Consider the following 16,571-nt stretch of genomic DNA (forward strand, 5'->3'; position numbering starts at 1 on the left):
AATCGACCGGAGGAGCAGTGGCGCAGGAAGTGGCTGGAGGGTCCTTGGCAGGCAACATCCCCCGAGGCTACCGGGGGAGAGACGGACATGGACGTGTTTGGGGAGGACCTTGGGTTCAAGCACGGAGGCAAAGAGATGGAAGCAGAGGAGATTGCCGTCGGCGAGACCATGGAGGACTATCCGGACTTATCCGGCTGGATGCACGCCACGGGGGACGAACTGTATCCGGCACTCACCCCCATAACGATGGAGCACCCAGAACCCACACCTGAAGGAGGGGAGGGGGGAAGGGGGGCTTCGAGTGGGGATGGATGTCAGGGGCTCAGGAGCAGAAGCACAGGAGAGGGAGTAAATGGAGAGAGAGGGGGAGGAATCCGAAGGAAGCGTAAGCGATGACAGTGGTCCAAGGAATTCCCTGAGTCTCTCCAGCGAATCGGAAGATTCACAGAAGGGGGCGCCCATGGCCAGAGCAAGGGGGGTGCCTAGGGGGACACCCCAGGAAGAAGGGGCCAGAGGGGACTCAAAGAGCAGCAGTTGGAAATCAGGACCAGCTTCCCCACCAGAGCGCAGTGGGGGGGAGGAGTCCCCAGGTATCGGGATCAGGCTGCTCACCACCAGCGAGAGGAGATGAGTCAGGATTGACCACGCCTCCATCGGAGAGCGCGGAAACGGTCGAGAGGAAGTTTGGAGGCTGGGCGCGTGCGCCAAGTTCAAATGTACAGGCGAGCGGCACAGCAGGTAGCCTGGATAGGGAGCCAGGTCCTAAAGCCCGTTGGAAGGAGGGACAAGAGTCAGGGGGGTCAGCGTCAGAAGAGTCCAGAAAGGAGGAGACCCCGAGGGACCTAGAGGCAGCTCTGACACATGTGTATTGTGATGTATACAAAGTATATTTGTTTCAGTTGTCATCATTTTCTTTTATGTTTCTAACACAAACTGGGTCATGCCTAGAAAGTGATGTTGGGGAATGAGTGTTCAGATCCCTGGGCTCTCACTTGTGGGGTGCCTCAGGGCTCCGTCCTCTCCCCCATGCTTTTCAACATTTATATGACGATGCTGAGAGAGATCACCAGGGGGTATGGCCTGGGTGTTCACCAGTATGCAGATGATACCCAGCTCTACCTCTCTTTTAAATCAGAACCAATGAAGGCAATGAATGTCCTGTGTCTGGAGTTGATTGAAGGATGGATGATGACTAATGGATTGAGGTTGAATCCTGACAAGACAGGACTTCCGGGTTGGCGCCTCCGGTAATGGCAGAATTCCTCTGATCGGGAGGAATTTGCCTTGTGGAAATTCGGTTCTGGCTGCCACGGCGAAGGCGGAGACCCACTAAAAATCACAGGCAGGTGAAGCCTGTGAAGGTGGGATTCGGCGGGCACCTTTTTCGCCTCCCCTACTAGCGGGGAAACCCGGTTTTGGGGATCCGGAGCGATGTGGGGTGAGTGGCGCGGTGCTTCGAATTGACTGCTTCTTCCACGGAGCGAAGCTGCATAGCTGTTCCCGGAGAGCGCTGACTTTTTCCTGTGGACAATTTGATCTTAAAGCAACTACCCGTGAGTAGAGCGAAGTAGGAGAATTGGATTTTTAAACGTCTTTTTTTTAAAAAAATTACTTTTAAAACTTACAAGAAAAGAAAGAGAAGAAAAAAGACGAGAGAAGACAAAAGAAAGAAGAAAAGAAAAAAGAAAGAAAAAACAATACAATACAATATATAAACAATACAAAGCACAACCTTAACACACTAAATTAAACAATACAACAACAATTTAAAAACATACACCATACCATTTCATTACTCTTTCATTCCCTTATTTCATCGACCTCCTCTCACCTCCCTTTTTGTATTCCACTTCTGTTAATTGTTTCAGCAATTCCTTTCCATCTTTCTCTATTTTTATCATATAAATATCTTAACATATTTTAAACCTTATTTTCCATTAATGCTAAAGTACTTATTTTTACTTAACTCCTTATAACATTTCTACTAAAGCCATAACATTTCATTCCAAAAATTTTCTAACACTCATTAATTTTACATTATTTATATGTATAAACTTTAAACTTTTCCAATCTTCTTCCACCATCTCTTCTCCCTGGTCTCGGATTCCGCCAGTCATTTCCATCAATTCCATATAGTTCATCAGCCTGGAAATCTTCTCTCCGAGGCTCTTAAATCTTTTCCAAGTCCCTTCTGCAGGTCTTCTTCATATTCTTTGATGCTGAAAATACTGAAGAGCAGGTCTCAGGGAGACCCCGACCCAACAATGCCCCCTTTCCCTCTCGACAGGCCAGCCAACTCTCCACAGCTAAAACCAAGGTCCATACAATATTTCAGGACATGTTTCAAAGCTCCTCCAGATCCAAAGGCCCCCACAACTCCAATCACCTCCTGACCCAGATCCAGGACCCAAAGGTCAATAAATCCCTGCATGAAGGGGTCTATCCAACCTTCCTTCTCCAGTCCAAGCAGGGCTCTGATCCTCAAATTCTGACTTTTTCTATATTCATTCATAAAAGGCCTCAACTTATAGTCCTCAATTTGCCTCTGTAAGGCTGGGGCTCCCACTTGTATTACTTTAGGTTCAACAACAACTTTCTCCTTCGTCTTCTCCCCAATTTGTCCTGTCGAAGTAGGTTCCTGTGTCAAATCCTGAATAATTTCTGTATTGATGATCACTTTTTGTCCCAAATTAATCACTTTTTGTCCCAAGTTCTCAAGTTTAGTAGTCATAACATCTGTTGTCTTGTGGAGCTGTTCCAGCGAATAGCTTATCTTACATAATACAAAACAAAAAAAAAATCCTTCCAGTAGCACCTTAAAGACCAACTAAGTTAGTTCTTGGTATGAGCTTTCGTGTGCATGCACACTTCTTCAGATACACTGAAACAGAAGTTTCCAGACCCTTCTATATAGTGAGAAGGTGGGGAGGGGTATTACTCAGAAGGGTGGTGGGAATGGGTGATGGGCAGATAGCTGTGATGAGCCTGTTGACGACTCTTAACGACTGCAATAGGTATTACCGGAAAAAGCAAGGGGTGAGAAGGTAAAAAGTGGCTTTGTCATGTATAATGAGATAAGAATCCAATGTCTTTGTTCAGGCCAGGTTTCTCCATGGTTTTAAGTTTGGTGATAAGTTGCAATTCAGCAGCTTCTCTTTCCAGTCTATTTCTGAAATTCCTTTGTAGTAAAACAGCTACTTTGAGATCTTGTATAGAATGTCCTGGGAGATTGAAGTGTTCTCCTACTGGTTTCTCTGTTTTGTGATTCCTGATGTCCGATTTATGTCCGTTTATTCTTTGGCGTAAGGTCTGGCCTGTTTGTCCAATATAGAGAGCTGAGGGACACTGTTGGCATTTGATGGCATACACAATGTTAGACGATGAGCAATTAAATAGTCCTGAGATGGTATGTGTGATGTTGTTGGGGCCAGTAATGGTGTTGTCTGGGTGTATGTGGCAGCAAAGTTGGCATCTGGGTTTATTGCAGGCTCTGGTGCCAGTGTCCATGTTAGGCATTGCCTACAGACAGCCACCCAATCTCAAACAACTCCTAACCCACAATAATACTACCACCAGACCTAACATGGACACTGGCACCAGGGCCTGCTTCAATCTATTTACAAAAGAGGAAGGCGGACTTCCTGTTTGAAACCTTCCCATTTCGATGCTGTCAGAGCTGCCTCCAGGTCCCAGCTCACAGAGGACCAACGCTAGCCGGTTGTAATGCACAAAAGTCTTTATTGAAGTTCAGTTTCCATTTACAAGCCACAGCGTGCAGCTCTACGTCTAGAAGCTAGACCGGCGAAGCTCCGTCTGAGTCTCCGCCCCCTGTACACCAGTTTAAGACTCTAGCCTTACTCCACCTCTTCCGTCGTTCTTTCCTCCTCTGGGTCCTTCTGCCCTCCGGGGTCTCCTCCTTTCTGGACTCTTCTGACGCTGACCCCCCTGACTCTTGTCCCTCCTTCCGGCGGGCTTTAGGACCTGGCTCCCTATCCGGGCTACCTGCTGTGCCGCTCGCCTGTACATTTGAACTTGGCGCGCGCGCCCAGCCTCCAACCTTCCTCTTGACCGTTTCCTCGCTCTCCGATGGAGGCGTGGCCAATCCTGACTCATCTCCTCCCGCTGGCGGTGAGCAGCCTGATCCCGATACCTGGGTCTCCTCCCCCCTACTGCGCTCTGGTGGGGAAGTTGGTCCTGATTTCCAACTGCTGCTCTCTGAATCCCCTCTGGCCCCTTCTTCCTAGGGTGTCCCCCTAGGCACCCCCCTTGCTCTGACCATGGGAGCCCCTTTCTGTGAATCTTCCGATTCGCTGGAAAGACTCAGAGACCTCGGACCACTGTCATCGCTTACGCTTCCTTCGGATTCCTCCCCCTCGCTCTCCATTTCCTCCCTTTCCTTTGCCTCTGCTCCTGAGCCCCTGACAACATGACACTGCAATTTATTAAAAAAAGAAAGAAAGAAAGAAAAGAAAGAAGAAAAAATAGTTGAGGTTTTAAAAAGGACTTCCAAACATTCTCATTGTACGTTATCTGTTAAATACACTTTTACAGCACAGTTACTTATTTCTTCTATTTTTTATCGTATTTCTGTGTGAATTGTCGATTACCTTTATATACTACAATTCTGTGTGAATTGTCGATTACCTTTATATACTACAAGGCTTAGTCTAGGTCTGCCAGGAGATTACCCTTTATACCATGGTTCAGCAGCAACCAGCAGCAAAAAAACCAACCTCAAGCTCTGAGCCACAAGCGCAGTGAAAACCAGGAAGTAAAAAACAAGGCTGGGGAGGGCAAGGGATGATTTGAGCATTGACTGGGTCCTAGTGCCCCTACCGCTTTTTTGTGCTCCATTCTATTGCTGCTGGTGGCTGCTTATCACTCAAACTGAACCTGATACCAGTAGCCACGTGTACAAACAAAGTAGAAGGCTGCAAGGAGGAGCGCTTTTACACAGCTAATGGCAAATCCCCTGCAATCCAAGTCCTCCTCACTTGCTCAAATCTATTCTGCTTCAAAACAAGGAGCGGAAGGAACAGGCTGCAAACTGTTAAATGGAAAAAAACCGCAGGCACGGGGCAAATACCTTAAGTATACCTTTAAAGCAACAGTGCTCTTTCCCTCCCTCCTCCCTGCTCAGCTCCCCGAAAAGCTCCTTCAGTGTGGTGTAGTGGTTAAGTCTCGTAATCTGGGTAACCGGGTTCGCGTCTCCGCTCCTCCACATGCAGCTGCTGGGTGACCTTGGGCCAGTCACACTTCTCTGAAGTCTCTCAGCCCCACTCACCTCACAGAGTGTTTGTTGTGGGGGAGGAAGGGAAAGGAGAATGTTAGCCGCTTTGAGACTCCTGAAGGGGAGTGAAAGGCGGGATTTCACATCCAAACTCCTCCTCCTCCTCCTCCTCCTCCTCCTCCTCCTCCTCCTCCTCCTCCTCCTCCTCTTCTTCTTCTTCTTCTTCTTCTTCTTCTTCTTCTTCTTCTTCTTCTTCTTCTCCACACACCCCACGCATGCTCCTTGTCCCTTGAGTGCTTTTCCTTCCCTCCCCACCATCAGATCACATAGCATGTCCATGGCTACAGCCTGCACCAAAAAACACACACGCACCCACTGTATCCAGTTTTGAGCCATAGAAGACCTGCAGCTGCATGGTATAGTTCTAAATCTGGAAGTGCAAAGCCTCCTCTCTCTTTTTTATCTGTTAATAATTGGTATTTTATTCTCAGTTCTCTCTCTCCCCCCATTCCATATAAATTTTGCCATATCTCTTTTCCATACCTGAAAACACTTCATCCCTCCCAGTATCGGAATTGTTTGAAATAGAAAGATCATTTAGAGAAATACATTCATCTTAACTACTGAGATTCTGCCCCATAGTTTGGTGTAGTTATCTTCATAAAGTTTAATACCCTTTGTTGATATACAGATTCCTAGATATTTTACCTTACCTTTAATCTCTGTAAGCTGTTGTATTTCTTTTTGCCCCCCTCCGTATTTAGATTTTTAGTTAATATCTTAGTTTTTTGGTAGTTTACCTTCAGGCCCGCCACTTTTCCATATGCTTTACTTCCAGCGCTGCTGGGATACTTTCTTTTGGGTCTTGTGTTGTTATTATCAAGTCATCTGCAAATGCTCTAATTCTATAAGATTTTTCCCCCCAATTGTAATTCTTTTTATCTTTTCAAACAGGGGGCAAGAATTGAAAATTCTTCAGTCAGGTTTTCATTTATAATTAACCTTGCTTTTTGTTTTTGGTATATCGCTTCTATTGCCTTTCCCACTTGCCCTTCTACTCCCAATATTTCTAGTTGTTTTTCCCCCCATAAAATGCCAGGAGACATTATCAAATGCTTTTTTTGCATCCAGCAGCAAAAGTGCTGCTTTTTTATCAGTTTTAAATTCTAAATATTCCAAAATATCTACAATATTCCTGGTGTTACTTGAAATTTGTCGACCTGGTAAGAAACCCACTTGATTGGGGTGTATTAATTCTTTTAATATCTCTTTTAATCCAGCAAAAAGTTTATAGTCACAATTTAGTAAAGATATTGGTCTGTAGTTGGGCATTAGTTCAAGATCCTTGTCTGCTTTGGGTATTAATGTAACATATGCTTCAGTCCAGGATTTTGGTATTTTCCCATTTTCAAAAGTTTGGTTCATTATTTCCTGTAGTGGGGCTAGTAATATGTAATGGCTTGGCTCTCCCACAGAAGCGAGACACCGGCAGTAATTATCTCAGGTTTATTGCTCAAACACATAAATCACTCCGGAGCTCCATCACTCAGTGTCTGACTCCAAGTTAGCAGTTGCCGAGTCTAAACTCCGCCCCTTCCTCTTCTTCCAACAGGGGAAAAAACCCTTTCACTTCCGCTCTTTTCCCCTCCTCTCACTGACCTTTTCGCGCCTTCGAGTTTTTGGGCTAGCTATTCCCCTTCTGTCTCTGAGCTATCTGCTCCTTGCTCTCTGGTGTTTTCTGAAGCTATGCCACTCGGCTTCCCCTCCTCCCTCTCACATTCCAGTTCACATTCCAGTGTCCTTATTTCCCTTAGCTTGCTTAGATTCCCAGCCTCTGTCAGCTCCGGAACGAAGCTGACATAATATTTCTTCTAACTTTTTTGTAATATTCTATTGGCAATCCATCAGGGCCAGATGTTTTACTTGGTTTCGTTTTTTTCATTACATTTCTGATTTCTTGTACAGTTATTGGGGTATTTAACTTTTTTATTTTTTATTGGCCACTATTTGATGTCTTTTTAGATATCATCTTTATTTTTTCCTTTTGCTTGTATAACTCTTCATAATATTTCACAAATTTCTGTGTTATTGTCTTTGGATCGTCTATAATTTTTTCTCCTATTTTTAGCCTATTTATTCATTTTTCATTTTCTTTAATTTCAAGCCAAATATTTGCCGGGTTTATTAGCAAATTCAAAATTATTTTGCATCCAAATTTTTGAATTCCAATCCATTTCCTGTTCAATTTTTGTTTTGTATTCCAATTTTAATAATTTAATTTCCTTTTTTATATTTTCATTTTTTGGATTTTTATTTAATTCCTTTTTTTATTCATTCAATATTCTATTTTTTGCCTCCTCTTTTTCTTTTCTTTGTATAGCATAGCCTCTGATGATTGCTTTACTAGTATCCCAAATTATTCTCAATTCTGTATCTTTTTTGCTATTGAATTTAAATAAGTCTTGCAAAGTTTCTTTTGCACCTTCTAGTATCTTCTCATCATACAATAATGATTCATTTAATTTCCATCTTCTTATTCCTACTTCCCATTCTGGTTTTAATTGAAGTAAAATCAGATTGTGGTCCCAAATTGTCTTTGTTAGGATCTGTGTCTCATGTATTCTCCCCAATAAATCTGTAGATTGCCATATGGCATCAATCCTACTTGCCTTTTTAAAAAAAATTCTGAGAAATAGGTGTATTCTCTTTTTAACTCATGTTTGAACCTTCAGGAGTCTTTCAGGAGTCTTTCAAACTTTCCACCAGTTTAAAAAAGTTACTGGGTAAATTCCCTTGTTTTTCCCTGTTTCCTGATCTGTCCAGTTGCGTATTCACAAGCCCATTCAAGTCTCCAATTAATATTGTTTTTCTTCTGTATATTCCAGCATCTTAGTTTCTATTTTTTAATCCCCCCCATTGGGTGCATAGATTCCTATTATGTAGATTGTTTCCCCTTGATATTTTATTTTGAGTATTACTGGTCTCCCATCTGGGTGTGTAAATAATTATTCTGGTTCGAGGTGGGGCTTAACAGAAACCACCACTCCTCTTTTTTTAACTTTGTCATCTGCAATGAATTCTACTCATTTCGGGTTTATCAATACTCTTTTATGTTCTTTCGTGATCTGTGTTTCCTGTAAACAAATCATGTTGAACTGTTTTAGCAGAATATGTTTTAGCAGAATAGGTTGTGTTTTATTTCTTTTCTTTAATTGTTTGATCCATTCATATTCCAAGTAAGTATTCTAAGATTCGTTTTATTATTTTTTAAAAAAACCTTCAGGTGTGGTGACTCTATTTACTCTCTGGATTGTGATCTTAATGTGAGGTTTTTGGACTGAGATTTCTGTCTGTTTGTTGTTTCTTGACTCCTAGTTTGTTCCTTTATGTTCTAGCGAAAATTTCTGCCTCTTCTACTGTTTTGAATTTCCTTCTTTTCCCTTTAAAATTAAAGGACAGTCCTTCAGGAAATTCTCATTTATAAAATATTGATTTTGCTTCTAGGGCTCTAGTCAGAAAGTAGTATTTGTCTCTTTTTCTTAGTGAACATGATGGGACTTCTTTCATTATTATGATCTCTTCTCCTTCAATTCTGAATTTCTTTTTCCTTCTTGTCTGTAGGATCTTGTTTCTTAATTTATTTGTAATGAATGTGATCAGGCAATCCCCTGGCCAATTATTCTCTTTTGCTTTTTTTGAATTTACTTTGAACACAGATTCTATATTTTCCAAAATTTCTTCTTCATTTATTTATAGCCATGTGGCTAGTTCTTTCAAGATAATTTGTTGTAAATTTCCTTCCGGAATCTCCGGAATTCCTCTTAATCTGAGAGTTTTATCTCTAGATTGCATCTGCAAAATTGACATGGCATCCCATGTGGCTTCCTGTGTTATTTTGAAACCCTCTCTTTCTTTTTTAGCCTTCTCACATTCCTTCTTACATTCTTTTAATTCTTTTGAGAGTTTTTTGGCAATATCCTCAAAATGCTGTGACTTATTTTTAAGTTCTTGTACCGATTTTTTAAGTTCCTCATTTTTCTTGGAGAGATCATTCACTTGTAGTTTCAGTTCTGTGATTGTATTATCTTCAATTCTACCACTCAATTCTACCACTCTAATTTTTATCTTCTCCTTTCATTTTATTATTCATCTCCATTTTTAAGTCATTAAATTCTTTTTTCATCTCCCCCATATCACCCTTCAAACTCCAAATTAATTCTTTAACATCCATATCTAAATCCTGATCTGAATAGCTCCTTCCTTATTGTTTAAAAGTCACACTTTGATTATATTAAATTAATAATCACCTCCTCCCCAAAGTTCAATCAGTCCCCCTTTCGTAATGACACAATAGTCTACTTGTTGTTTTTCCTCTGCAGCTTCAACTTTTCCCCTTTGTTTCCTTAATATCAGTTCAAAAAGTAGCTGCAATTCTACTTCTGGCCACTTGGCGTTTGTCTCCTTAATATCAATCCAAAAGTTGGCTGCAATTCTACTTCTGGCCACCTAGTATTTGTCTCTTTGCTATCAGTTCAAAATCCTCCTTTTTATTACTTATGTTTACTGTGTTATCAAGCTGGGAACTGGACTCCTGACTCTAGCTGGTCTAGAAAAATACCATGGTCAATGATATCAAAAGTCACTGAGACATCCAGCAGAACTAGGAAACAGCTTTCATCTTTGTCCCTAGCCTGCTGGAGATCATTGAACAATGAGACCAAGGCAGTTTCAATCCCATGATGAGGCCTGAATCCCATTTGGAAGGGATCCAAATGGTCTGCTTCCTCCAGGGATGCCTGGATCTTGTTTAGCTATCGACCACTCAATCACCTTGCCCAAGAATGGAAGATTTGAGACTGGGTCATAGTGACCGGGTATAAAGATGGTTTTTAAGAAGTGGTTTAATAACTGCTGCTTTCAGTGGATCTGGGAAGACTCCCTCACAGAGGGAAGCATTCACACCCCTTGAAGCCTATTGCCCAGACCTTCCTGGCTCACTCTTATGAACCAGGATGGGCAAGGATCAAGGAGACAGGTGGTCTTTCCACATCCTCGGAGGTAACAGATTGGAATTGATCCCACGCAACTTGACCAATCAGAACTCTAGCACTCTCCCACCCCAGGCCTCCTCACACTGTGGAGCGACTCTGGGTGACTTTCTCTGCAAAAATGTTTACAAAATCATTGCAGGAGATCTTGGGGTCTCCACCAGGACCCAATGGCAAAGGTGGTTCAATTAGATCTAATGGAAACCACCTGAAAGAATCTCCTGCTGCCCTTTCCCACAGATTTAACAGAAGATCCACTTTGCCGCTGCTATTGCCACTTGGTAGGCTAAACATTGATCTCTAATCCATGTTCGGCCTGATTCAGAATAAGTTTTCCACCACTGGCACTCTAGCAGTTTCATCTCTCTCATTAATCTCTGATTCCCATCTCTCTCATTAATCTAGATAAGAAGCAAAGTTCTGCCATCCAGTTCTGCTAAAGATAGGAATGATTTATCCATATTTTATGCATTCTGTCAGAGCTGCCCAAGGTCCCAGCTCACAGAGGACCAACGCCAGTTCTTGTTATATACAAAAGTCTTTATTAAGGTTCAGTTTCGATTCCAAAGCCGCGGCGCGCAGCTCTACGTCTCAACCCTAGACCACTGAAGCTCCGTCTGAATCTCCTCCCCCCAGACACCAGTTCAAGACCCTAGCCTTGCTCCACCTCCTCCTTTGCTCCTTTCTCCTCTGGGTCCTTCTGCCTGCTGGGGTGTTGCCCTTTCTGGACTCTTCTGATGCTGATGCTGACGAGTCCCCGGATTCTTCCCCCTGCCTCCAGCGTGCTTTAGGACCTGGCTCCCAGTCTGCGCTCCCGGCTGTCCCGCGCGCCTGTGCATTTGAACTTGGCGCACGCGCCCAGCCAGTAACCTTCCTCCTGACCGTTACACTGCTCCTTTCACTGCTTCCTCCTTCGGGGGGGGGGGCTAACTGGATCTGACTTCCCCTCTATTCCCTCACTCAGTGACAGGGGCGTGGCCAGCCCTGACTCATCTTCTCTTTCCCCTGGAGTGGAAACCAGTCCTGACACCTGGGACTCTTCCCCCCCCCCGCTACGCTCTGGTGGGGAGCCTGGTCCCGATCTCCAGCTGCTGCTTTGGGAGTCACCGCTGGTTCCTTGCTTCTGGTGCCTCCCTCCCGGGAACCCCCTTGCTCTGGCTATCGGTGCCCCCTTCTGGGAATCTTCCGAATCACTGGACAGACTCATGGAATCTCTTGCCCCACTGTCCTCCTCACCTACACTGCCCTCGGATTGTTCCCCTTTGCTCTCCGCTTCCTCTTTCCCCTGTGCCTCTGCTCCTGAACCCCTGACACATTCTTATAAGCATTATTGCCCACATATGTACAATATCACTTGAATATAAACTCCAAGACTCCTAAAGTAACCAACACATAAACAGTAACATACAGCAATGCCTACAACTGTAGAAAATATGTGTATATTAAAATACAATGCTGTACAAATATAATATAGTAAATAACTTGACTCTATATGTACTATATGTATTTTTTTGCATGTTATTGTGTGCATAAACTTTCATATAATTAGCTGAGACTTTTAAAAAGAAATCTGACAATGCACAAGCTGCTCAGAAGTGGGTGCTTGATGTGGTCTGATGCAAGCAAAGCTCAGTTGGGTCAGAACACCAAATCCTATTTAAAATAGATTCTGTCTCCATTTCTACACTGTATTACCCCGTTACAGCTCTCATCCATTTTTAGTCAATATGTTTAGTTCCATTCTGCCCCATTGACCTTTGGCTGCAGAATTAAGTACAGTGGTTCCGGAGCCCCATTCGCATCCTGAAGCGAACGCAACCTACGTCCGCACATCATGATTTGCCACTTCCGTGCATTCATGTGACATCATTTTGACCGTCTGCACATGCACGAGCGGCAAAACCCAAAAGTAACGCATTCCGTTACTTCCAGGTCGCCGCAGCGCACAACCCAAAAATACTCATCCCGGAGCTACTTTAACCCGAGGTATGACTGTACTCCTCTGACCAGAAGGAGATCGTCTTTTTATGCAACTGGGTCCAGTGACTCATACTGCCCCAAGCTCTACAGCTTAAGGAATGTAGGTTCTCAGAGACCAGAGTTACAGCCTTGGGTTGTTAATTAATTGGAAGACAGTTGACTGATCAATTAAACTGCCTTCATTGGTTCACAGTCTAATATGAGCCACAGTATTTGATTCTGATCTGAAGTGGAAAAATCTCTAGAGTTTCCATTACTTATCATTTATTATTAATGCTGTGAGGCAACAGGGAATCTGCCACTCACACTCCTTAGGGACATGCAAACCATTAACCATTAAGGCAACTTTAGAAAAAAGGGAGGCTCTGATATAAAACTGGAATAACAATATTCTTTGGAAATCTAGCTAAAGTTTGCTCTCCTTTTCTCCAGTGTCTGGTATGCTCGTTTCCCTGATCTTACTAGGGGTGAGGTAGAAAACTGGCTTCAAAAGAATCAAAATAAGAGTTGGTGTCTGTTACCCTTTTGAAGTTGATCCAATTTGATAACCAAGTACATATCAGGCAGCTCAACCCCACATTTCTTCAGGTGAGACTTTTTTGTTTTTATGAAAGGATAAAAGCATGGGAGTAAGAGTGGGAACCTCCTTCTCCAGAAGCTTTATTTTTAAACCATTTGGAAAGACATCTGTTAAGTCTTGGTAGAATCCCAGCAGGATATATTAATTAAGGAAAACTCACCACTGTCTCTTTGAAATTATCATTGGTAGAGTGTAAATTATTTTGAGGCAGGGGTTCAATAAAGATATTTTGATTCTGGTCTAGGAAACATGACAGATCTCAAAATGCAGGTTAAATATGAATGGGCTAAATGTTCACATTCAGATACTGGATTTGCCACCACATGCTGTACAGTAATGTGTGAGGAAATAGGGTGGGGAAACCTTTAATATCTGCTTTGAAGGAATACCTAAGTTTCCAACTAAGAATATAGCTTTGGAATTATGAGCCCTGATTAATCCCTTTGTGCTACAGACTAAACTGCAGATTGTTGACTTCTGCATCAGGAGAGGCAAGTCCTATATTTTCCATACAGTAGTCGGGGGGCCAGAAGTATATTTTGCTGCACAAGACAACCCTTGCAAAGTGTGCCAGTGTATTAAAGCAAACATGACATAGTACTGAGAACACAATAATTTAATTAATTATGGCATTCTCACTACTATTACCAATGATAACCTTTGGACCATGGCTGAGTGCTATATACAGTAGCTAAAAAGAGGTGTCACATGGAAGTGAAAAGTCTATCTCATGCAAATAATTTTTGAAAACAAATTCATTTTTGAGAACTGGTGTCACACAATGACATTCTGGCTAGTTCACAATGCCACTCTCTTCCGCAATGGTCTTATGGCTGTGGTAATTATTTCTAATTTCCACCTCCCCACCCCTATGTAATTCTTCCTCAGCAATCTTTCCTTAATACACACTACACCACTAACAGCCTACCAGAAATCCTAGCCAGTTGTTAAACTTACAGAGTTAGCCCACTGCTTTCTAGATATTTTGGACTAGAAATCAGTATGGCCAAAGGTCACTGATGGTATAAGTTGTAGGGCAACAGGATCTGCAAGGCTCCAACAGAGACAGTCCAGTTGTCTTAGCAATGACACCGCCAATTAAAAATCAGTGCACACGATTTTATTACCTAGATAAATGTTCATTCATTGATTCAAAATCTGGTTTACTCCACTCTATTTTAACTTCAACATCTCTCAACTTTGTTCCTCACAGACTAGTTGAAGAAGGTTATGACAGGTGAAAACAATACAATGGTTACAGAGTTTGTTTTGGTGGGACTTTCGAATCACCCGAGAGCTCAGATGGTCCTCTTCTGGCTGCTTCTGATAGCCTATTGTATTACTCTCTTTGGCAATGGCCTTATGGTTCTGGTAATTATTGCTGACTCACACCTCCACAACCCTATGTACCTCTTCCTCAGCAATCTCTCTTTGATAGACATCTTCTTCACCACAAACAGCATACCACCAACCCTAGCCAACTGTTTCATTGTTAGAGCTACCATTCCTGTTACAAATTGTTTGACCCAAATGTACTGTGGACTCTTCCTTGCCATGACAGAATGCTTTCTTCTGGCTGTCATGGCATATGACCGTTTTGCTGCTGTGTGTCATCCCCTTCATTACACCTTAATCATGAACAGTAGGCTCTGTATCAGTTTAGTAGCCTCATCCTGGATTATTGCTTTTCTGCTGGCTGTGCTCCCTGTATTTTTCATACCAGTAAGCTTTTGTGGCCCTAATATCATCAATCATTTTTCTTGTGAAGCCCAGGCAGTCCTTAAATTGGGCTGTTCCAATGCCCGCATCAATGAGATCTTCTCAATTGCTCGGGCTATTCCAGTTCTTGTTGTTCCTTTTCTCTTCATCATGGTGACTTACATTCGCATTGGCCTGGCAGTGCTAAGGATCCGATCGGCAGAAGGTCGAAGCAAAGCGTTCTCCACCTGTGGCTCCCACCTGGTTGTGGTCAGTTTATTCTATGGCACAGCCATGTCTACGTATCTTCAGCCACATGGCAGATCCTCCTCTGATCGGGACAAGCTGATCTCCCTATTCTATGGGGTGGTGACTCCTCTGCTCAATCCCATGATCTACAGTTTGAGAAACAAGGAAGTAAAGAGAGCTGTGTGCAGAGTGATCAAGAAGAAACTGCCAAAATGAAGTTAGTCATATTGTGAGAAAATCTGTCCTTTACAACTTCTCTGTCGTTCTCTAATGGTAGGAAATCAGCTGGTTGTGTTAATCTGGTTATTGGAAAGATCAATATTAAGCAGGCCTTCAGTGCAAAAGAAGGCTCCACTTTTAGTTCCCATGAGCTTGTGGTCAGTGTCTTGAATTGCTCAGTTTATTACTATTATTTTATTATTATATATTTATTTATACCTCACCCTTTTTAAGGCAGTTTATATCCTAATTGAGATGCCCCACTTCTCCTTAGAATACAAACAGTTCTGACATATTTTATGTTTCATTATGTGTTATACACATTGTTATATGTATAATATTATGCCCATTTTATGGCCTCATACACTCCAGGTTTACTATATGAATAATAAATGTATTTTTGCATATAATGTGTATTAATTTTTGCATCAGTCAGGATTACTTTTGCAAAAAGTGCATCAGCAGCTCAGCACAATATGCATAAATGGAGGGCTTCAAGTTAGAGTTGCCACTAAATTCCACCTGTTAACAATTCCCCTCACCCTCAAAAAAGGAAGTCTCTGCTCTGAAAAAATGCCAGAGGCTTCTTGTCAGAAGAATAAAAATACTTAATAAGAATATATTTCCCTAATGGTGCAAGATTAACTGGCTACGTTGTCTAGCTATTAGGAGTATCCAACTACCACAACTTTATTGCACGGTATTAGGGATGGAATTTTCTGAAAATCTGTATATTAAGTTTATCTGTATGATTTTTTTCCTGATTTCCAGCTTCCTCATTAATCTTGAGAAGAAGAAAGGTCCCCCACAACGTTCTGCTAAAAATACAAACAATTATGGCATATTTATATGCATTATTATATGTATACAATCATTTATTCATAAATTGCTATCCATAGAAATATCAGAGCAGTTTACTATTGTACATATAATCATACAGTAAAAACCGTATACAAAGTTACAATCAGAAATCACTTAACTATTGAAGAAATATGTATTCTAAACTGCCTGCATAAGCCTGATGGAAAACAATTAGAAATTGAAAGTGGAAGGCCCTGATACATTTCAGGTGCAACATGAAAACCAGGCAATCAAAAGGATGTCAACAAAAATCCAAGATCTAGGAAAACACAAATGGTGGGGTGCTTTACTTGGCTGGAGTGAAAACATGTCTGAGGCTCTTACAATCATAATGTGTTCTATTGTGATTGTTGAAATATGTCAGTTCTTGGTCACTATTACAGTGGTAACTCGGGTTAAGAACTTAATTCGTTCTGGAGGTCTGTTCTTAACCTGAAACTGTTCTTAACCTGAAGCACCACTTTAGCTAGTGGGGGCCTCCTGCTGCCGCCGCGCCACTGCTGTGCGATTTCTGTTCTCATCCTGAAGCAAAGTTCTTAACAAAAGGTACTATTTCCTGGTTAGCAGAATCTGAAACCTGAATCCTCTGTAACCCAAGGTACCACTATACAATGATAGTCTTGGGAAAAAATGGATAACACCACAAATGCGCCAGCAGTGGCGTAGCGTGGGGGTGCAGGGGGGTCTGGCCGCACCGGGCGCAACA

The 16,571-nt window shown here is 42.4% G+C and overlaps 1 protein-coding gene across 1 annotated transcript; it reads left to right on the forward strand.

The window, feature by feature from the left end:
* The first annotated feature begins 13,709 nt into the window (after positions 1–13,709).
* On the forward strand, positions 13,710–15,108 carry LOC309363986 (olfactory receptor 13H1-like). The gene has a single exon (XM_081900569.1). It carries the CDS (start codon positions 14,069–14,071, stop codon positions 14,999–15,001), a length of 933 nt encoding a protein of 310 aa, XP_081756695.1. The 5' UTR covers positions 13,710–14,068; the 3' UTR covers positions 15,002–15,108.
* Positions 15,109–16,571: the final 1,463 nt, after the last annotated feature.

This window comes from Podarcis melisellensis, assembly GCF_964234715.1.
Source record: "Podarcis melisellensis genome assembly, chromosome: 2".
Lineage (NCBI taxonomy): Eukaryota > Metazoa > Chordata > Lepidosauria > Squamata > Lacertidae > Podarcis > Podarcis melisellensis.

What these genes read in the sequence shown, in the direction of transcription:
- LOC309363986 (XM_081900569.1), top strand. Translation starts at nt 14,069, where the DNA reads ATGACAGGTGAAAACAATACAATGGTTACAGAGTTTGTTTTGGTGGGA.